This window comes from Limulus polyphemus, unplaced genomic scaffold (genome assembly GCF_000517525.1).
Source record: "Limulus polyphemus unplaced genomic scaffold, Limulus_polyphemus-2.1.2 Scaffold860, whole genome shotgun sequence".
In the NCBI taxonomy this organism is placed as follows: Eukaryota; Metazoa; Arthropoda; class Merostomata; order Xiphosura; family Limulidae; genus Limulus; species Limulus polyphemus.
Window position 1 is genome coordinate 345,757 of NW_013666470.1, and position 23,535 is coordinate 369,291.

The 23,535-nt window shown below is 33.0% G+C and overlaps 1 protein-coding gene across 1 annotated transcript in view; it reads right to left on the bottom strand.

Moving 5' to 3' along the window:
* The window catches only part of LOC111086117 (hemicentin-2-like), a 114,942-nt gene extending 103,350 nt beyond the window's left edge, over positions 1-11,592 (bottom strand). The window contains exon 1 of the mRNA XM_022387716.1: positions 11,343-11,592. Within this exon, the coding sequence (XP_022243424.1) occupies positions 11,343-11,442 (100 nt within the window). The 5' untranslated portion in view covers positions 11,443-11,592. The remainder of the gene's footprint in view (positions 1-11,342) is intronic.
* Between the last annotated feature and the right edge of the window lie 11,943 nt (positions 11,593-23,535).

Consider the following 23,535-nt stretch of genomic DNA (forward strand, 5'->3'; position numbering starts at 1 on the left):
AATACGACGTGACATGCATACATTTAAAGGATTCTACTATTTTTATAAGCCGTTGCTTCTTATCTTATATTCTAATCAATCATATGTATAATCTCTTTACGTCCCTTCGATTTCTATGAACGCTTAATTCACATTTTGTTTGGTCTGCTCTACGTTACTTATTAGACGTTCATCGTCTGAAGTTCAATACAATGTTTTTATTGACAGTCTGTCGAGTTTGCGTGATGTCTTTTTCTAGTGCCCGAGTATTTAAACATACTGAACGATAAAGGGGTTAGTTTCTAGCAATATAAAGTATAATTTTTTATATAGAGTGTAAAATATGATTATGCTGACATAAACTGTTATTTTCTAAATATAGTTTGAAGAACTCCATTTTTAGTACTACATTTACAAATTACATCAAGTTTGTAGAGAGTAGTGGTGATTTCTGTAGTATGAGTAATCAAGTATTCTGAGTTCTGCTAATTGAAGAAAACGTACATTATGGTTTCAAATTCGATGACGAGAAACCCACTTTGAGACTAATAATGATTGGAGACGGCTTGAATGGGTAATGAAGAAAAACTTTAATATAAGTTTAACATAACAGCAAATGTACAACGTTTCGACAAGGTTTTGATGATGACAAAAAACATGTCTCCAACCATTATTAGTACATTATGGTTTGTTCTTCTGTCCAATGAGAGTCGTTTATAAATTATATTATATCAATTATTTATTCTAGGAAAATTACAAACACAAATAGTAATTATTCAAGCAACTATAATAAATCTAGTAGTATAGGCAAGCTTCCAAAAATGAATTTTTTTTTAAATGATAATGATATTCTAAAGCTTTAGAGTAAATGAAATCTTGATATGAAAAGGAAGGTATCGATAAAATGTATACAAAAGTACCTGACAGTAGCAAGTTGTATGTCAAAATTATGCTTGGAAGGCCTTTTACTTCTTTCTCTTTTTGATTTATGTATACAAGTGTGTGTGACTACTTAACGGTTTCTTGGCAACAGCATAATATTGCGTTACCTCAAGTTTAAATATTTTTCGATCACTGAAAGCGAAAAAAAAAGTTAATTATTGCTACATATATTTCTTTCAATTTATAAAAATAAATGAGAGTTATATTTGCATATTAAATCGTCTTCTCTATTCTTTGTTTACCTTTCTATCACATAGAATATAAATTTATTCAGATATATAGGAATATGCTTTTCAGAAATTTTCGTACAGGTGTGATGTACTTAACTGATATCCTTGTTAAGTGGATGATGATATTTGTAAACTCACATTAATTTTCGCCTGATAGAACAAACACTGCTTTGGCATACTTCTTCGTTATCCATCCTCTGGAGTGTAATTTTATCCAAGTAAAGAAATGGTAGAGAAATTTGTAAAAGTTACTATGCTATAACGTGTATATATATATTGGAAATGGCTGCTGAAGTAGGTAATCTAAAATCGTGAGATACCGAATTAGAACCTTTCTTTCACTAATAGTTTAGTATAGACACAAGTAGTTGTTTTTTTGAAACTGCAGCTGTTCTTATACTATTCCAGCTTCAGGAAACCAGAAAAGTCATTACACGAGTGTAGTTAATTTATAGGTACAAATTTGAAACGTGGAAGACAGCAATTTTTATTTAATGTATTTCTTGAAACAATGTCATTGATGCATTCATTAAAAAACAACAACAACTTATTTTATGTAAAATCAGCACTTTCCACTTCCTGTCTGTGACACATACGTCGTGACTATATGAGTTGTGGCCGAAAACAAAAGTGAACATTTATTAAGCTGAGCGTTTGCTATAGTGCTTGTGTCAGACACATCAGAAAGTGAAGATGAAACAACCTAATTTGTACCAAACGAGTGGACATTTATTTCCAAGCAAAGGAAGAAAGAGATGATATGTTAAGTACAAAGATACAGACTAGTTTGGCAAGAACACCTCATTCTTATCCCAAGTGCCTCTGTAAAGTTTTGAATCTATATGGGTGTTTTCCTTGTATGTATAAGTATGTAAAAAAAAGTATTACACAATATGCACGAATGAAGACTTAAATTACAATTATTATAAAATTGTCACTTGCATACCTAAAAAAAGAAAAGAAAAAAAAAGTGCAGCCTTTAACACGTGTATGAATACAGTTTTTGTGTGTCTTGCTTGTGTATATAAGTGTGTGTGTGTGACTACTTAACGGTTTCTTGGCAACAGCATAAGATTGCTTTACCTCATGATTAAATATTTTTCGATATTTGAAAGCGAAAAAAAATCGTTAATTAATGCTACATATATTTATTATATTATGTTAGGTTATCTTAATGCAAAAATGCACATTGGGCTATCTGCTCTATGTTCACACGGGAATCAAACCTGAATTTCTAGCGTCATAAGACCTCAAGCTTACCGCTAAAATATCATTAACGTAAAATGATATAAATCATGATTTAAACAATTTAGTTTATTTCCCTTCATGCCCCCCAGTGGCACAGCGGAATGTCTGCGGACTTACAAAGCTAAAAATCCGGGTTTCGATACCCGTGGTGGGCAGAGCACAGATAGCCCATTGTGTAGCTTTGTGCTTAATTGCAAACAAACAAACAATTTCCCTTCATAATACTTAAGGATGTAGAATCTTAAAACGGTTAAACCATAATTAAAGTTCATAGTGATATAGAAAAATTTAATGCTACAAAAAGTATTGAAACAAAAAAATCAAAACTTGAAACAAAAATTGAAACAAGAGACTCAAAACTCACACTAACATAATTACAATGATTTGCTAAAGTAGTGATTTTTTTAAATTTTAAATAACCGAGTTTTAGTAGTTTGACTTTCTTGTTTTAATACTTTTTGTAGCATTAGAACTTTTTATATTACTATAGATAGCTAGGTTACGTATATATCGATTCCTACTTGTCTTTATAAAATTTAATTTTTTTTATTCTATTTGTTTGTTTCTCTTTTATTAGCTATATTTTTGTGTACCAGCACATGGGACGCACGTAAATGCAATTCGATTTTATTACTCATTAGGATCTCTACCAACCTACTCTCAAATCTAATTATATAGCCAAACTAACGAATCGTCCGTTTTATATATACTTTTCGGTACAATAAAGGAATCATTTGTACCCCAGATGGAATAGTTCTGTGAAAGAAGTAGAGCGATGAGTTTCGTCATTTTTTGTAGCTTTTGTGGAAATGTCACTTACTTACTTAGATGAAAATTCGTTGAAATAGTGAAATTTTAATTCACTCCATAAGCACAATATAGAGATTTGGGGGGCTTTATAAGTTTGTTTGTTTTGGATTTCGTGCGAAGCTACACGAGGGCTATCCTTAATTTAGCAGTGTAAGACTAGATGGAAGGGAGCTAGTCATCACCACCTGCTCTTGGGCTACTATTTTAGCAATGAATAGTGGGATTGACCGTCACATGCTAACGCCCCCACGGCTGAAAGGTGTTTAGTGGGACGAGGATTCGAACACGCGACCCTTAGGTTCCGAGTCAAATGCCCTAACCACCTGGCCACGCTGGGCCTGGCTTTATAAGTACAATAAACTTTAGTTTTGCTCAGACAATATTGTGAAATAGTCATTGTTAATATTCAGACCTTTAAAAGGTGGTTTGAAATAGGTGACTTTTATGGCCGCCCCTTTGGTTCATCGCGTTCCCTACTATTAACTACTACTGTACTTACGGATACGCAATAACTCAAACGTATTCGCGAGGAAGATGACGAAGGCAAGTCTAACTTTTATAAGTACCCTAATTTTTTTGTTAAAGTTGTCTAATACTATAATGGTCAGTATTATATTTTTGTATTGGTTCTCATATTTCTCATTTACATACCTAGGAGAAATAAAATTTGATCGACCTATAATATTTTAGATTTATTATTAACTTCTAATGTGGAAATTGTTGAGAGGGTGAAAAGTGGGGAACAAGTGATCATTGCTCTATTAGGTTTGATGTTTTGCTGCATGTGGAGACCAGGAATAATGATATTTTGGTTCTAAATTTCCAAAAAGCAAATTTTGAAGGAATGCGACAAGAATTGTATGTTGTGAATGGGGCAGCTGAGTTATTTGGAGACACTGATCAAATGTGGAAAATGTTTAAAGATAAATTTGTAAATCTTCAAGACAAATAGAAGGAAAAGGGTGACTGCAAGTAAAAACCAGGTTAGCTCACAAAGAGTATAAGAGATAGAATTAAAGAAAAGCATCACAAATTCAAGAAATCTAAACTGACTGGAATGACGGAAGATTTAGAAGATTATATAAGATCAAGAAAGTTAGTCAAACAGGAAATTAAGCCATCAAAAAAGAATGTATGAAAAAAATTTTGGCTGAAAATGTAAAAATTAACAATAACGATTTCTTTATATTCATTAAGGGTAAAAAAATATTAGAATTGGGGTAGGACTCTTGAAGGATAAAGGAAGGCTTCTATCTTATGGTTATGAGTTTGGCATTTGATAAAGTCCGTGGACGTGTTGGTGAGTATTTCAAATTTTAATGATATTCCATTAACAATCGCAAAGTTTAAAATTATTGAAGTGTCGAAAATGACTTTGTTTTAAGAATCAAACATACTTTGGCCATTAAAAACTTTCATTCGAAATAGGATGCAGTAGATTACTGTTGTGTTACTTTTAAAAGTGTAATTGTAATCAACATGATATATTTAAAAAGTACTCGTTCATTTTAAACTAGGGTAGCTGATGATCCAAACTTAATTATACTGATCACTTATCTACCAGGAAACTGTGCAAGGAGCTGATATAAAGAACTAATCACTCCTCTAACAAGGATCTGATAAGGAAGTGATCACTTCCTTAGGTATGAAATTCACTGTAAACAACTTGTAAGGAGAAAAGTAATGGGCATGCTTAACTTTTAAAATGCCAAGAAAAGCCACATCAAAATCGTAAAAAATGGCGGTAAAAAAGCAGAAAGAAAGAGAAATGAATCTCGCGAGGAAAGAGCATCAAGGCTAAAAGCTGATAGTTAGAAAAGCAGATACAAGGAGAAAAAATCGCAGGAAGAAAGAAGTAAGGGGAGCGGTAAGTAAGATAAACTACCTCCTGTGGTTAGTATTCCAACCCCCATTATAGTAGTAAAACCTTAATTTAACTTACTTAGAAATACAGTAGATAAATAAAGCCAAAATTGCAATTAGTTTTATCAATGGGAACTATAACACATGTTTCTTGTAATTCTTGAATGTTATTTTTTTAATTGAAGAAACGATAATCTATAGGTTACTTTTTTATTTTATAAAAAATAATTGATATCGTATTTTTTTTAAGTACATGAAACTTCATTCCAAAAATCATCTAGGAGTATAAGATGTAATATAGTTAAGTTTCAAAATATATTCATCAATATTGCTTTTAATAGATGTTAGAATGTCTTGTTTATTACATTTTGTGGCAGTTCTATATTTAGATCCTTTTTTACGTATTTCACATAACAGTTTGTCTATTGTAATTTCCAAGTTACCAGTAATAATGTGCATTTTTAATTTTTAAGGTCATTTAAACAGCTTGGCACTAATTTTATGCGGATGAACACCTTATCGCATTTAAAAGCACATGTAAAGTCAGAAAATGGATATTTACAGTGGACTGTTGAGGTTGGGAGTTATATTAGTTAATTTAGATAACTTGGTTGGGCTTTTATAACTTTATACTAGTATAATTTATTTAGGGCTTTACTCGTATAATGTGGGCTGGAAAGCCAATCTTAGGAAGTAACTTTATTTTACTTACCCCCAAGTGGTAGCCTTATTTCGTTTTTTTTTTACTTTGGAGAGCAGTCACTTTATCACAACTGGTTGGTTGTTTGGCGTAAAAAAAAGAGCTATCGCACCAAACAATCAGTATCAAAGTAAAAACTAAAATACTCTAAGATGTAAAAAGAATTCAATGTAAAAGCTATAGAAATCTAAAAAAAAAAACTAACTGTGTCGCCATCACCAATCATGCTGTCCAACGTCAGGGGTAAACCTGTAGAAAGTAGTTGTTTGTAATTGTAAGAGGAAGATGTTTAGTGATACCGTTGATTTTGACACTGAAAAGGGTGACACTCAAGACTCAGCCTTGATTTACTCCAAGTTCCTGTGCAAAGGAACGGAAAAGGGTCGAACCCATATGGATTTGGAATTGTGTATCAAGTAAAAAAATTACAAATAATGATGGGTAAATGGCCACACAACCCATAGTAGTGGAGGTCCAACAAAATTTCATACTTCCACGTAGTGTCATAAGCCTTCTCAAGATAGAAGAAAACAGTCATAATATGTTTTCTCTCTTGAGGTTTCAAGTTGAACCAAGTGGTCCACAGTGGAGTGCTGTCGCTGGAACCCACTTTGGGTAGACGAGAGAGGGTTGTTTAATTCAAAGATTCAAACATGACTAGCATTAACTATTCTCTCCAAAATCTTACAGAGACAGCTAGTCAAAGCAATAAGATGATAATTAGAAGAAATCTTTGGATCCTTCCCAGGCTTAGAAAAAGGTAGAACAATAATAGGCTTGTGCCAAGCACCAGGAAAAATGTTCTCTTGTCAGATCTAGTTAAAAACAACAAAAAGAAGAGCAAGAGAGGCAGGAGAGAGATGGCACGATTTATGTACTGCTAGACCAAGTAAGAGCAAACTTAAGTCCCAGTGTAAAAGTGGCGATTATAGTCATAGAGATGATCAGCCCAAAAGGAGAGAGGCAATTGCTCTGCCTGAGACTTGATGGCCAAGAAGGCAAGGGAAGAAATGTAAGTGCTAGACAGATAAGAAAAGCACGCCCCGAGAGTATCGACGATGTTCTGGACATAAACTTCCTGGCCATTGGAGAGCAAGACTGAAAAGGGGGGATGGGACTTTGGAACTGGTAGTAAAAGAAATGCTGGAGGTGAACTTAATCCACAATTCCTTCTGACCTTAACATCTGAACTTATGAGCACGGGCACGGGCCGATGAAAAGCAATGTAGTTGGAAAGAGTGGGATACCTGCAAAAGACATCCCAGGCCCTTTTCTGAGCTTTCCATGCCGGCTGACAGGCAGGAAACCACCATGGATGAAGATACCATGAGAAACGTGTCGATGGTGTGGGGATGGAATGAACAAGTGTTTGAGTTATATAATAAGTTACCCCTTCGATACAGTCGTTAATATATGGAAGACTAATAACAGCAGGATCAAGTTCCAAGAGAGGTGAAAGAGAGCCAGTCATCCTGCTCCTATTCCATCATGGTACTCGGATCAAGTGGCATTGATCATGGCCAACCTTCTTCAAAACGATGGGAAAATGATCCCAGCCCAGTGTGTCACTGTCAATATGTCATGAAAATGAAAAAAAAAGTGAAGGGGAACAGAGATAGATTAATAGCAGTAAAAGACTGAGTAGATGCGTGAAAGCAGGTAAAAGAACCAGTTTTAAAGTGAGAAAAAGTTGTGATCTGAGAGCATACACTCCAAAGAACGACCCCTCCAATCAATATCAGCACCACCATATATGGAATTTGGTCCATTAATGTCTCCCAAGATGAAAAAAGGAGACAGCAACTGTTCTATGAAAGCATCAAGATCTGATTGATTGTAAGTCTATCTAAGAGACAAGTAGATAGAACAGTGATGGTACAATCCATGTACATTCAGACATCTACAGCCTCCGAGGATGTATTGGGTGGTACAGACAAGGTTGGTACTTGCTGGTCAACCTGCAGTACCACCCTCAACGAATTCTGATATAAAGAAAACTGCCAAAAGGTGGCATCATCAGCAGGTCTCATGAATGTTTCCTGTAAGGAGAGAAACACACGGGATGAGAGGAATCAGTTAAGGCTTTAATGTCATCCAAATTAGGATGGAAACTTCTTGCCTTGGAAACTAGAGAAAATCTGCGATTCGGAGATGTTTTTCAAATACCTTTCAACAGTAACTCCGTGTGAGGAGTTCATAATTGCATGGGGAGTAACCTCAGTAGGTATGTTATCAAGGGCCCTTGACTTCTTGAGAATGAATGAAAAAGGGAGACATTTGCTCTAAGGATTTGTCAGAAAAAGAAGCTGACTTGGGTGGTAACTGTTTAACAGTCTCCTATACATGGCCGCTTACGTATTACCTGAGTCTTTGTTGTTTTTTTTTGTTTTTTTCTAGAAAGAGAACTTAGGTTATGTATAATAAAATAAATACGATTCAGTGCCTCCAACCCACCATAGAGTCCTATGAGCGGATGCACTACAATGCCAAACAAGGACATTGCAGCAACTCCAGGACTTCATGAAAATTATACCAAACACCAGCATCAGACACAATGTCCACAACTTCAGCTGAGAACGCCCAACACTAGTACTTAGTTGACCCTAGCCCAATAGGACCAGCTTCTATCACAAGGATCCTCTTCCCCCTTCACGGGTCGCCACTTACGAAAAACACATGGGGAATATTCACATCTCAGAGGAAATAAACTAAAAATACAGAACCTTCCCTGGAAGGTCCCTTCACCACGTACAGGAATCTACCTCGAGGGGTCCCACAACTGTCTGCAGGCAGTGAAGGATGATATAAATGTGGGACGTTGTGGGCCTGAATATCCATCTCGCTCTCCTAACTTGTATTTCTTCTGATGATTTTATTATGAATTTCTTCATGCGAGACTGGCGAACGGAGATTAAGACTGATAGACAGTGTATCTCCAATTTGGGTCCTACTTTCGCAGTTACCTCCAAAACTCAGGACACATTTTATATCCCATATTATAGCCTGTACCCTGTGGATTCTTTTAAATTATGCAGCGTTTTTTTATTCTTTGCATTTAATTTTGTTTTTTGTTTGGGCTTGTTTTATTCATTAACATTAAACACCTTTACTTTATGTTTCTTGCTTATCGCAGTTTACTATTCATTAACTACTTACAGAAATTTCATAGTACTAACGCTAAAATAACCGAAGAATATTATTTACGTCACTCATAATCTTACTGCGTTTATATTTATAGGAAGGTTAATCTTCTTTATAATACTGTGGTTAGTGTGGATCGGATGTTCTCTCTGTCGTGTTCATTACCGCAAAAATAACAAACAAACAAACAAGAAACACACTCTCCAATTTATAGACGTGTGTACGTTATAAGAGTGACGATCAACTCCCACTATTCGGATTGACAAAGTAGCCAGAGAGTTGGCGCTGAGTGGTGCTTACTCATTGCATTCCATCTAGTTCAGTTATAGAGCCTGTATAGCTTTAATTGATATACGGTATTCACAGCGGGCACCTCTATCATCTCAATCATTGCATAAATTTGGTTGATAGTGACGGGTTCAATCGATAAAGTGTATTATCTTAAACAGTTTCAAAGGAAATATCTTTAAGATCATATGCAACTATTATTGTTGTTTATTGGGCTAATAAATATATATTTATCATTTGGGATGTTCCCCCAGTGGCTCAACAGTAAGTCTGATTGTTATGACGCTGACAATCGGGATTCGATACTCGAATTAGGCACATCACAGGCAATCCCATTGTGTAACTTTGCGCTTAACAACGAACAAACAAAATCATACGAGAGTTATAAAACTTAATATTTATTAAGATATTATTTATTCAAACATTCGAGCTTTAATCTCTGAAAAGATATGAAACTAACATTTACGTAAACCAAACAACGCCATGAGTGAAGCTTTATTACAAGTTGGAATTGTGTGTTTCGACTTGTAGTTTGCACACCCACCCACACAAAATAATGCCCACTTCAAGATTTATCAGTGTGTGAATATAAGCAATTTACATTAAAACGATAATATTAATTATTTAGTCAGTCGTATAAAGTACCACGATTTAAGACTTAAAGTTATATCATTAAGAAGAATATTAGCATACATATGTGTGGGATGGAGTCTACGGATGTACCTGTATTTGCTTATTGATATAATCGAATTAAATAAGTTCTTTTCTTCTGAAACCAAAATAGACAGTAACAATACGAAACAAAAAGCCATATTACTTCATTTACCATGATTGCCTTCAAGATATAATTTGATAATTTCTCTAACTTATGGAATTGTCAGAAGTGTTCTTTTATTCAGCCATTGAATTTTATAAAAAAATATATTTATATAAACCATTTTGATGTTATCAATGCTCTATGAAACTAAATGTGTATAAAATGTCTTACCGAAAGGCGTCTGTGAAATATCATAACACTTAAAATTTGGATTTAACGAAACAATATTTATCACGTGAGTTTCAAGTAATTATTATCATTATAACATCAAATTGAGAACAAAACATACGCTTAATATAAGAAAAAATTTAAAGGCTCTAACCTATAATAAAAAACAATTTTCCACAGAATCAGACTCAATAAGAAAAATGTTTACTTTTATGCTAGCAATATATATAATTGTTTTAATTAAGCTCATACTGGGAAATTATCTGAAACGCCAGTGGCCACCCCATATGTATGTTTAATCTATGTCACCACTACTTTTCTAACTGTTTGTCTGAGGAATAAATTTTTCAGTGAGAAAGAGTTTTGCAGAATAAAAAAAAATTATGCACTTATATTAAAATAGAACCCGTTTTTTTTTGCTACATGACAATAATTTAATTTCTTCTGTTTTCTAAAGCTTCTATGTAAAAAAACAAACAACTAATTATATTAATTATTTGCCCATTTACAAAATAGCTGTTGAATATTTTAATTTTTAAAGTGTTCATAAGCCTAAAATAATACAATGATAGTTTCTAAATTTTACTATAATTTTTTTCCTTTCATTCAGAATCTGTAGACTTAAAGTTAGAACTGGTTAGGATAAGGCTACCAGTTCTGAGAACTTCATTTACATGATAAAGGCAACCAATAACTTGAAAATCTATGTTGTTAACGTATTTATTTGATGTACAGAAAACATATTTCTAATTTTTATTCCTTTGAGAAAAAGTTGTTTTCAAAACTCATTTGGACAAACATATGACGTATATTCAGTGACAGCTTAGATTTAAAAAAGAATATTTATTGCTATATCAGTATGATGTACAAGCTATTGCAAATGTCGAAAAGAGGGGCAATATAGAATACCATTCTGTATCAATTACAAGCATATGCCTCCTTTGCTCTGAGTTAGGAATGGAAAGTTTTATTGCAGGTTTAGAGAGTTAAATGACTTATAGAAACCAGAGAAATGTCTTCGTCTAATAGCTAAATAAATTCGTCTATTTATTGTAATAACTTCATATGTTAAGAATCATATTACTCAATCTCTCAAAAAAAGGATATTATATGAAAACCCTTCGGTAGAGAATATCACATAAAAGTGTTAACTCACTTAAAACTGGAGGGAGAAGAACATAGCAAATAAAGACCTCGAGCCAAAGCTTGTACAATACAAGAGTCCTCCTCACTATCTTCACCTGTATCAATGGCATAATGTCTATGGAAATAATCAACGCTTTCACAAAGAGACTAGTAATAACTAGCCAACTCTAATAGATTTTTCTGTTACACAATAACTTAGAGTTCTGATATTCATTACCAAAGAAAGCAGCAGTGAGCACGCCACACAGGGCAGTGAACGATCACTTCGGTACCGTTGTGAAAACTGATTGGCGTTCTTGGAGGCGCATAGTACCACATATCTTTCACAACACTATACAAGGTAGGGTCCACTCATTGACGGGGTAGAAGTGAATTATTTGTTTCCACGCTAAACCATTGTAATGTATTAAGAATTATTATGTTGACGTTCATTTTTCATTTTTCTTATCAACTAATTTTTTGGAAATTTTGTTTCGCTCCAATAATAAACTTATATAGTTACATATAGATAAAAGATCTTTTTGAAAATATAAATATCTAGCTTCATGCCATGTAGAACCAACATTGAATATTCCCTTAAACTAATCCAGACACCAGTTTTATAAATGTAAAAAGAAAAAAAACTAATAAAAACAAACGTATTTCATGTATACTTTTCGACTTTGTTCAATAGTTCTGCTTGTTTATAGAGCACATTGGTTAGTATGTAAAATTTGGAGCTAGCGTTCCGCGGTTTGCGCCTAATATCAATTCAACAAAAAATGCACATTTTAGAGCCATGCTGGGTGCGTTTTGAGAGTGGCGATCAAATTTAACAATTTGTTCTGACAAGAGTAACGCAAGAGTTAGTGTTGAGTAGCTACTTTCCTTCTAGTCTATTATTTCAAAATCATGTAACTTATATATAAATACTACAACAACGTGTTAAAACTCGCTAAATATATGTTCATGTCTATACAGTGAAACAAATAGTTTCTTCTGGATTACATTAGCCGGTTTCTATTTCATATTTTCGGATACATTTGAAAGCTGTAAAACTGGTATCATATTAGTGAGAGTTCATTCAACTAAATGCAAAAATATGGCGTAGATATCTATGATAATGTTGTTTTAACATTTTAACATTATAGAGCGTAGGAATACATTCTTTATATTTTCAATTTATACACCAAGCAATTTATCTATATAAATATAATAGTACTGTCTGTTGTATGTCCATGTAACTACTTCGCAGGGTGTGGATGGAGCTTCATAAAAATTAGTATGGAGGTTCATTAGGTCTATGCGGGGGTACATACAAACTTTCATTTTACCATTTAGCGTTTAGCAGTTTTTATGGGCGTGTTCGCTTTTTTTTACCACTAATTCGCTCCTGTAGATAGCTCTTCACCAAATTTGATATGGTGGTTCATTGGGTCCGTGGGTAGATACATACACATTTTCAGTTTTGCGGTTTTTATGGGCGTTTCTGCATTTTTTTACCACTACCTCACCTCCTCTAAATGGATCTTCACCAAATTTGGTATGGAGGTTCATTGCGTCCGTGCGGAGATACATGAAAATTTCTGGTTTCACATTTTGTGTTTTGCAGTTTTAATTGGCGTTTTTTCCAATTACATATAAGGGAATAAACTTTTCATGTCCTGAGATAACGTTTCATTAATCACGAATTTACATAACTTCCGTCCAGGGGACGGGTACTCAAGCTAGTTAAATAATAAAATAAATGTATAACAACATACAACAAATAAAATATTAAATATATACGTTTCTTGATCACATACTTAATTAAAAGTATTTTTGTTTTTATGTATCAGTCGACGAAACCCGTTACTTCACATGCTTTTCCTTTTTTTCAGATAACTAATAAGTAGTTACATCAGGTGAGAAAAACCAGCGCAATATAATCACAATCAATTCTGCACAGGCATTAGGCATATTAATTCTTTATATGCACAGGCATTAGGCATATTAATTCTTTATATGCCAAATAAAACTCAAATACGAACTCCATTTATACCATCGAATTTTTTTTACAATAAAAACCATGTAACAAATATATTTAAACCACGCTTAAAATATATTATCACAAAAATGCTAAAAAATATGGAACAATCAGCTTAATCAAAACCAATATCCTCAATAGTAACATGAAAACAGTTCGGATGAATTTCAGAACGTTTGGTTTTGAATACATTTAGTAACAGACAACGTTATTACATGCGAGATATTTTTAGCTTTTAATGTGACTTGTGGTTTTGTTTAAAAATTGCACTAATTTTTATATGTTTTAGAAGTTTTAAGTTTGATATAGGACTTATGAACACATAATTATGAAATAATATTTCTTGGATATTAAATTAAATTGTTTATTCCCATGACACTACTTTCTTAATTTCTTCACTTGCGCTTAATAAAAGACTTTTATTGTGCCTTAGGAAACAGTGACCTATTCATTCATTTCTGCTTGTTATTATGAACATATATATATTTGACTGTTTAAATTTGTAGTTATTTTAGTTTTTTCTAAAAGCCACTGTTTTATGTTAAGAAGAAGATATGTTCATCAAATCATCAGTTGTTTTAACGTACTATTCAAGAGCTTCTCTAAATTTTACTGTGACTTCATCTGTAAATTATTATACAAACGTATATGTAGATATAAAATCAAAATGTCATTATAATGAAAACTAAGTCTCACAAAAATGTTTACTTTACAATAAACTAATTCCAGTTCCTCCAACAGATTTGTAGAATTAAAGCTGACTTATTTAACATTTACTATGTGAAGTTGGTAAAACAACTGTATATTACCTATGTTACATCATATTTAGATTTTTAACATTTTAATTTTGTCATACAAATAAAAAATATACTTGTAAGATAAATCTAATTCGACGTAATTACAGTTCATCGCTGAAATCCAGCAAATCATTAGAAACCAATAGACTTAAGATTTGTAATAAAAATTAAGTTAACTGAAATATTTTTTTCCCACATTATTCTAAATTTGTCCATTGCGGATTCAAACCGAGAAGCAGGTAAAAATAGCGTTTCAGTTCTACCTTTTTCCCAATACTAATTTTTAATCCGGAAGGGATAAATTAAGAGCAATGTGAAAAAAGAATTGCAGCTATCGTGGTTTTCCTCACAAATATTAGACCTATAGTTCCACATAGCTTATGTACTTAATTCTTCGTTTTATTCTGTATCAGCGCAAAGCTATTCATTTGTCTATCAGCGTGCCGTCCATCACGAGGAATCGAATCCAGGATTTTAGCGTTGTAAGACCATACCCGTGAATCGCCATGGCATTTAATTTAATCGTATGCATTTAATTCCGGTCCACTTATGAAATTTGAAAATTATTGAACCAATGTTTTGGAGTTTTTCTTAATTATAAGAAGGGTAACCCTGAAAGACAAGTTGCGCTATAACACTAGTTGCTTTTCTAAGAACAATTTGTGCCAAATTTTCAAAGATCCCATATCGAAGCCTTTTTTAAATAGGAAGTATATAATAGAAAAATAAAATATAATGATAATTTAATAACCAAAATACCACGAAAGAGCTATAACATTATTTAAAATTAAGTAAACATACTAAAAGCGGGGGAAAAAAAGAGAAGATCAAAGAGAAACTAAAAGAAAAGGGTGTTAGGCAAGCTCAGGTGCTCTCCACTCTCTTTTCCCAGCAATAAAAGATCTAATATCGTCCATCTTAAAATGGAATACAAATGACATCATACAAATATTTATTAAGAAGATTCTATGATATTTGTAACCTCAACAAAACATTATATTTTAATATCACGTATTATTTTAGGGAAATGAAAATTCTTATAACTATCTGTTTGTTTACAAAGCACAAAGCTACACGATGGGCTATATGTGCTGTACTCACCACAGATATCGAAATATGGGTTTTAGTGTTATAAGCCTTTGGGCTTACAGCTGCACCATTAGGGGGCATTATGATAACGAACAAACATATATAAATGATTCAAAAGTTTGTCTATACAATAACATAACGTTTGGTAAGCTGTTGGTTGTGTTGTTTTTAAGCACAAAGCTACACAAAGGGCTATCTGTGATCTGCCCACAACGGGTATCGAAAACCAGTTTCTAGCTGTATAAGTTTAATTTTTGTCTGTTCTCTTTTGTTTGTTTATAGTGTGTGATTACAAAAAAAAAACATTTGCCATGTATTAAACATTTCAAATAAGAGGATTTTAGTATTTTGTATGAATAACTTGCGTATGCTGATGCAATAGCATATCGCCACATGTGTGATTTGCAGTGCCACAGGCGACATGCTTAGCACCTATAGATCTGGTTCACAATGAATTCCCCACCATTCGACAGTCTGATGCATCAACGACTAGATTCATGACTGGAGATTTATATATATATATACACAGAGTTCTTTCTGAAGAACGATATTTGTTTGTTTAGTAGTATTTTTAAATGATGTAATGCCAAATAACTCTACATTTCAAAAAACGTAGCCTTCAAAGTTGTACGGTGAGGTAGAAAATCTTGCACGACAGTAAAGAATCCGGAACTACATCCAAAACTAATCCGAGCAATGTTTTAATCCACAAATTGAAGGCTATAATTACGAAAGAAAACCCTCAGACAGAAAAAAAAACCTTCTGGCACCGCTAACAAGATAATAATTATAAAAAAGAAGTTGACAAAGTTTCAGAGGATGAAGGTCAAAGACTGTTTTCGTTGACCTTAACAAAATATAATTGTATAAATTAGATAAAATGTATCATCGAATGTTTAGTTTTATCTAATATTTAAATTCACAGAAGCAGTAAATAGTGACGTAATAGTTAGAAAAGTTGTAAATTCAAACTGAAGTAAAGCTCAGGAAAAATATAAATTAAAGAGGCCAACATTCGCGAGCAAATGCAACATATCCCCGCCTCGTAATCCCAACATAGCCAAGTTTGACACCAGAAAAATATTGAAAACACAGAAAAATCAAAAACTGTATATATATATCATTGCTTCGGACTTACAAGAGGTATCTTTGTATCAAACCCTGTGTAAGTTGGTTGACATATACATGAATAATTCAGGAAAACCCTAAATCGTATTTTCTTTGCTGAAAACGTGAGCAAAAGAAAAAAATTCCAAAACTTGATATCTCTGTTTAGGACATGCAAAGAATATCTTTGTACTAAATCCCACCTAAATTGGATGAAATATGGTTAAGCAATTGGCTAAAAACCCCACAATTATGGATTTATTTAACATCTTGACTCCCTAAAATGACAAAAATGGGCATTCTCACATTTTTGTATTAATATGTATGGGACTTCTACAAAAGTATCTTTGTACCAAATCACATGTAACTTGGCCCCCACATTATAATTACTAAAAATAGACAATTTTGTTTTTTAATGTATGTGAGTAGTAGAAAAGTATATTTGTATCAAAACCCATGTAAATTGGTCAATATATGGCCGAGTAATTGACCAAAACTCCCAAAATTTTGTTGTTCTTTTTTTTTGTAAGCTCTGTTCCCCTAAAAAAACTCAGGATGGGCATATCCAACTTTTGTATATCAGTGGGTTGGGCGCATGAAAATTTGTATTTGTTTTTCATCTTGATTGCTGTAAACATGGGTTATTTGACTTTTGACCCCATTAAATCCTCAAAAAAAGCCTAACTAAAAAAGGCTTCTAGGCGTATTGGACCGAAGTATAACCTTACCAAGTTTAAAGTCAGTCCGCCGAGAAATGAATGAATAGCGATGATTGAAATATGTTTGGAAGAAGAATAAGAAACAATAGAATAACAGTATGTTTCTCTGCGGAGACATAACAATCTTAACTTCATTTAAATGCGATGTTAAACGATGTTATGCTAACAATATTTCGCTAAAGATATCGAGCACTTAACTCATGAACATTAAACTGCATTTATGTTATTAATGTAGTATTTGTAATGAATTTTAAATTGAAATTACTGCACGCTTTAAAATAGTTTGAAAACTTAAACACTTTTTCGAATTACTTAAACAAATGTATGAAAATAATATATTTGAAATATCTGTAGTTATTAGAATAAAATGTTTTTTCTACTATCATTAAATAAATTAATTGTTTGTTTGTTTTGTAGTTAAGCACAAAGCTACACAATGGGCTATATTTGCTCTGCCCATCACGGGTATCGAAACCCGGTTTTTAGCGTTGTAAGTCCGCACACACATATCGCTGTGACAAATAAATTAATAAATCCTAGGCAAATCTGAATTATGTTTGATGCAGAGGTTTCACAACGTTTTCGCATAAACAAAACTACAAAATTGGTATATAGTGCAGGTCATAAAAATTCAGTTTGTTACTAGTTTTAAAGTAATCATAAGTGATGATAATTTATTAAACTTGTCAGCGAGATTTTTTAGGTACATACTCTTATTACTAAAATATGTTTTAGAAGAAGCTGTCTTTACTACTTTCACTGATAAGACGAAAAAAAGATAAAATATGGAAACATATATTGAGGAATGCATTCGTCAAGTTACACTTAATTTCATGTTTGTTCTTCCAAAAACGGAAAACATATTTTTGTTATTTGTAGGAATTCTTTCCGAATATATATATATATATATACAGTGCCAGACGTGTTATTGACTTCGAGATTGTTTGGCTGTCAAGCGTCATATGATACATCGCCTCTTAAGCTTTATCGGTCAAGAAGTTTTGTCGCTTGCCAATTTTACTTTTTCTCTCTAATGCTACTAATCCTGATAGTCTCTTTGAAAGTAGTGCAATACGATAAATCGAGTGTATTGTTACCGACTTGTTTGGTGATTCATTTCAGCCTATCTGAAACTGCTAGTGATTGCCTCAACAAATCATAGAACAAATGAAGAAAACATACTTAGACTACAAATTGTTCTGAATGTTAGGTAAGTTTCTGCGATTTATTTTATAACGAGGTACACACACACAGTGTTTTATAAAATTATAATTACAAAAATACAGATTTTATAATGAGAATAAAAAACTAAAAAACTAAACAGCTGAGCATTACACTCAAAATCTAAAGCACACTATTAAAATGTTCAGCTTACCATTGGCCAAAATTATTGTCAAAATAATGTATAATACGAAATTTTACTTAAATTAAGACTCAAAATAGAAATCCTAGTCAACAAAAACATAGAACGCCCTAACATATTTAACTAAGTTAGTTTATTGTTTTCCCAATTTATCAAAAACAAAAAAGAAAGAAAGCAGGTTTAAGAATATAAGGGTTCACAATATCTAATGCCAAATAGTAATGTTTAAGCCATTACTTTACTATTATTACATATTTCATATTATATAACTTAATAATTCTTGCATTATGAAATATGCCACGAACAGCATTTGTCAGTTATTTCGAAAATGATTAGTTTCATAATCATTTCTTAGTTTATAGCTGAAAGTATGTTCTTCATTACTTTGGGTATCCTCTCTATTCGCGACATTTTTTACAGTTGTTATTCACAATAAAATATAAGTAATTATACCGCTATATGTTTAATTGCATTTTCTCTTCAGATGAAAAAAAAAAAACAATGATGAAGTTTGTAATGACTACAAAGTGTCATTTGGATTACTTGATTAATTACAGTTGAATGATGGTTAGGTTTAGTTAAAGTAGCAGAAAAATGGAACCAAAGGGAACAACAGAAAGTTGTTATTGAAATTAGCTTTACTCATAAGCGCCCCCCCCCCGTGGCACAGCGGTAGGTTTGCGGACTTACAACGCTAGAATCCGGGTTTCGATACCCGTGGTGGGCAGAGCACAGATAGCCCATTGTGTAGCTTTGTGCTTAATTACAAACAAACAAACAATACTCATAAGCTAGTAATTAACTATATTTTAAAGAGTGCTAAGTTTTTAACGGTCACCATTCACAGACATACACAATTTATAGCATTTGCTCACAAAGTGCTCCCCCCTTCTCCAGCTGGCTCAACGGTAAGCCTGAGAGCTTATAGCGCTAAAACCTCAGGGCTCGATCCCTAGGATGCACACAGTAGAGATATTCTATTGTACAGCATTGTGCTTGGAATAAATATAGCACTAGTAATAAGCAGCTGGTACGTTACATATACTAATGTTTTTTTTTGTTTTGCTTGTTTTGTCGAATTTCGCGCAAAGCTACTCGAGGTCTATGTCCGCTAGTCGTCCCTAATGTTGAAGTGATAGGATATAGGATAGAGGGAAGGCACCTAGTTAACGTTGTCCACTGTAAATTCTTGGGCTACTCTTTACCAATGAATAGTAGAATTGAGCGTTACGTTATGACGCTCCTACAGCTGAAAGGGTGAGCAAGATCGTGGAGAGGAGTCGAACCCGTGACCCACAGACTGCGAGTCGAGAGCCTTAATCACCAGACCATGCCAAGCCCACATATTAGTTGCGAGAGGATCACTGGGAGCTCTAAATATGTTTTTCTACTTTTAAAATTGAAAGCAGTATATAATGCATTATTGTTTTACAATTTTATTAAATTCAATTAACTTTTGCTCGACTAAAAATATCTTCTTTATTTTTCTAAAGGTTTCTGGTGATTAAGAATAAATAAATAAATTATATGTAAAATGATCGCCGTAAATTCCTCCATGTTGGCACTATAAACAACTTTATAATATCTTATTTTATAAGTTTCAATAAACACATTTAATTTATATATTACTAGCTGAGTTATCCGGCGTTGCACGGTAAAAATATAGATCTGAAATGTATAGACCAGTATTTTTACAGCAAATTATTCAGTAAGTAGACGAAAGCTGTGATGCGAGAAATAAAAAAAAACATTTAATCAAACAAAGCTTTATTTGAAATTAGATCGTGTTTGAGCTTGTCTTGTTCTTTGAGCCTGAAATCGTACATCATGTTCCTCCTCTGCTTCTTGCTCTCTGTAAGTTATTTGTCTTAATTTTTGTGCTTGAAGTCTGGTTTGACGTTGGTCAGAAGTTTCTTGTCTGTATCCAGCTTTCCTTGATGATTCTGACTGAACTCTGCCTTTGTAATGTTCAACAGTTTCTTGCTGTCTTTGAGTAGCCTGCCTTTCAGCTTGAGTTCGAAGTCTAGTTTTACGTTGTCCCAAAGTATCTTCCTGTATTTGAACAGCCTGTCTTGCAGCTTGTGTTTGAAGTCTTTGATTGCTTTCTTCTTCTGTTTCAGCTGCTCGTTGTGCTTGCATTCTTTTAGCGACAGAAGACTTTCCACAGAAAGGGCGTTTCTCGGGTAGCATAATCACCTGTATCACTAAAGAATAATTTGCAATTCACATAGTTACTAAATCAATTATGAAACCACTTAGCACTATTTAAAGAAAATTGTTTTTGAAAATACTGCACTGACAGCAAGGTGATCTGAGTGTCTCTCGCCATAACACTATCTATGTGCAAAACGTGCTTATGTTTGTATGTTTTTTACAAAAAAATTACTACAAAAAATGGTGCAATAATCATTAATTGTTAATTTCGTCGTTACATACTACACCAAATACAAAATAAGTAGCACCATTAAATTTCTTGTACAAAACTGGTTATTATGAAGTTATTTTAAAATTTGTAAATTCAACTGTTTGGTTTCCTATAGCGAACAAAATAAACAAATAAACAAACTCCCTCTTTTATATATATAGATTATTTATGTTTAATATCTTTTAGATGAAGAGTGAGTTTACTTAGAGTATTTTCAAATATGTTTTACATACGTACAAAAAATAGGTTAAACATGGAGAAACGTGTTAAAAAGGAAACTGAAATATTCAATAGCACCCTTTTTCTTAAGCACAGAAGAACAAAAATAGAACAAATAAACGCAGCGATTGTGTGTTTTGTACTGTACAAAATATCTAACAGTCCAAAAATATATATAGAATACTACATTTAATGTTAGGTAAAAAGTAAGAGTGTTCTTACTGTTTCAATTTCTCCAACCGATTACCTGTAATGCATGAACCAATTCTTAACTAAATAACTGACTCCACTAAAGAGCCTATCAAGTTTAAGAGCTGTCGATGCACCGTATGGAGTTGACACAGATCACAGGGTTAATTAAACTCATATTTTCCTTTGTGCCGAGTTTTAATTATTGACTTGTAAGTTGATAGACGAATAGACTGTTAAATGAGCCCTTTATTTCGAACAAAATACTTGAAATGATTCAGACTGGGGGATATTAATATTATGGCCTTGGCTCGTATCTTAAGAATCAGACAGGAAGTATATCTTTGCGCATGCTTTGTTTATACATTTTTTTGTTCTATAAAACATTTAATATTCTAAACTTTCTAAACTTCTTATGATCCTTGCGACGGTATAAATAAAACTAGGTACAAAATAAAATAAGAAACAAAGCTTTGAGTAGTGGTTATCAGAGTAATCATGACGCCCCAAATAAAGAGTACATTCGATTGAGTATGTTATATTAAAATAAGTTTGAATATGTTAATAAACATGTCACGATATAAAGTTACGGTGGGGTAGAATGTATCAAAACTACATTTTATATTGCTTGGCGTTGCATAGATAATGTGATGCCATCGAAAACTGATCGATTTTGGGAAGGTTATGTAGCAGTTCTTTCCGATGCAAAACATTCCAACAATCGCATCATAAAAACGTGTTCATATCGAAGACGTAAAATTTCCAAGACAGGGGATAACATTTGTAATTGATAAAATTATGAAACAGAGGCATTTGATTCAACTTGGGGAACTAGGACCATCCAAAAAGCCTTTCTCTGTAATAGTTTCTCTTGACAATGTTGTGTATGACGCACTTTTTATCGTACATTTCATTATATTCTTACCGTTTAAATTAGTTATTTCCAAATTTTCGATTGAATACGAAAACTCTCTCAATGCTAATGTTGTTTTTTGTAGTTCGAATGTTATAGACTAACGTTTTTTGAGATAATAACGCTACTGATGAAATGTAAGGAAATTCCTAAACTTCCGTATTAAAGATATGTTTTCAGCTGAGTGTTGTAATATTTAGGCATGAACTAAAGTATATTCTATGCATTGTATTATCATGTCACTTGCCATCTGGCACAGCAAAAGTGCCTGAACAAGAGTAGTTTGCACACAGCTTGTGTCAAATGATATTGACCACATTGACAAAAATGTCAGGTGTAGTACCTTTAATAGGTTTCATTTGTTAACTGATGATCAACACTTTAATCTAACTGGACTATCAAAGTCTCAGTTTGATGGAACGTCTTTGAAAAATATGTATGTAAGAGATGCATATGGGGCTTTCATCTTTAAACTTCATAACTGTTTATATAGAACTAAATTCTGTTTACAATTCTGGTAAAACTTCATAATTGTATATATATATATAGAACAAACTTTTCTCTAGAATTCTTGTTTTCTGCAAATGTGTATATTTATTGTGTAGAGCATTATGTGGAAATTGTTAGTGCTCTTTCAAAGTGCTGTTGGTGAGTTATTACACAAAACTCGGTAGCTGATATTGCTGTCGCACAACGCATTCTGGAAATGGTGAAACAAATCAACATTTTTCAAAAGATTGTAGGCTTAGCTTGTAGAACGGGATGCTGCTTTAAACTTTAAAAATTTGTTTTAAAAATATATACATCATTTACAATGGGTGTATAACGTTTGGTGTAGGCGGTATCATACACATCAGAACATCTATCTGGACTGTATGATATATGAATCAATAATGAAATGGATGTTTTTAGCCGCAGCATAGCGGCTCATAGAATGGCTGTGAGTTTGTTTGTTTTTTCACGTACAAACGTTTAGCTCACAGCCCCGTCATCTCTTCACTGATTTGAGATATAATTACAGCTTTGGACCCAAGAAGTTAAACCCTTTCGAAAGATATATTTGACCACGCCCAAGAATTCAGTTTGAGGGAAGGTTGGTAGAGGTCCTGATGAGCAATAAAATCAAATTGGGTATACGCGCGCCCCACGCTTACTATTGCTGGCGCACAAAAATACAGCTAATGAAAAGGAAAAAAAAAGTCTCATTTACTCAAATTTACTCTAATTTTACCTAAAAGAATTTCAAGTGCAGCTATTGAAGATTCCCCTTGTTTTCCCTGGAAAGATTTAGTTCTGATATGTTTCTTGTAAAGTGTACTCTATCCCTCTCTGGGGATTTAACATGATAGTCAGAGTGATCCAGCGATACCATAATGG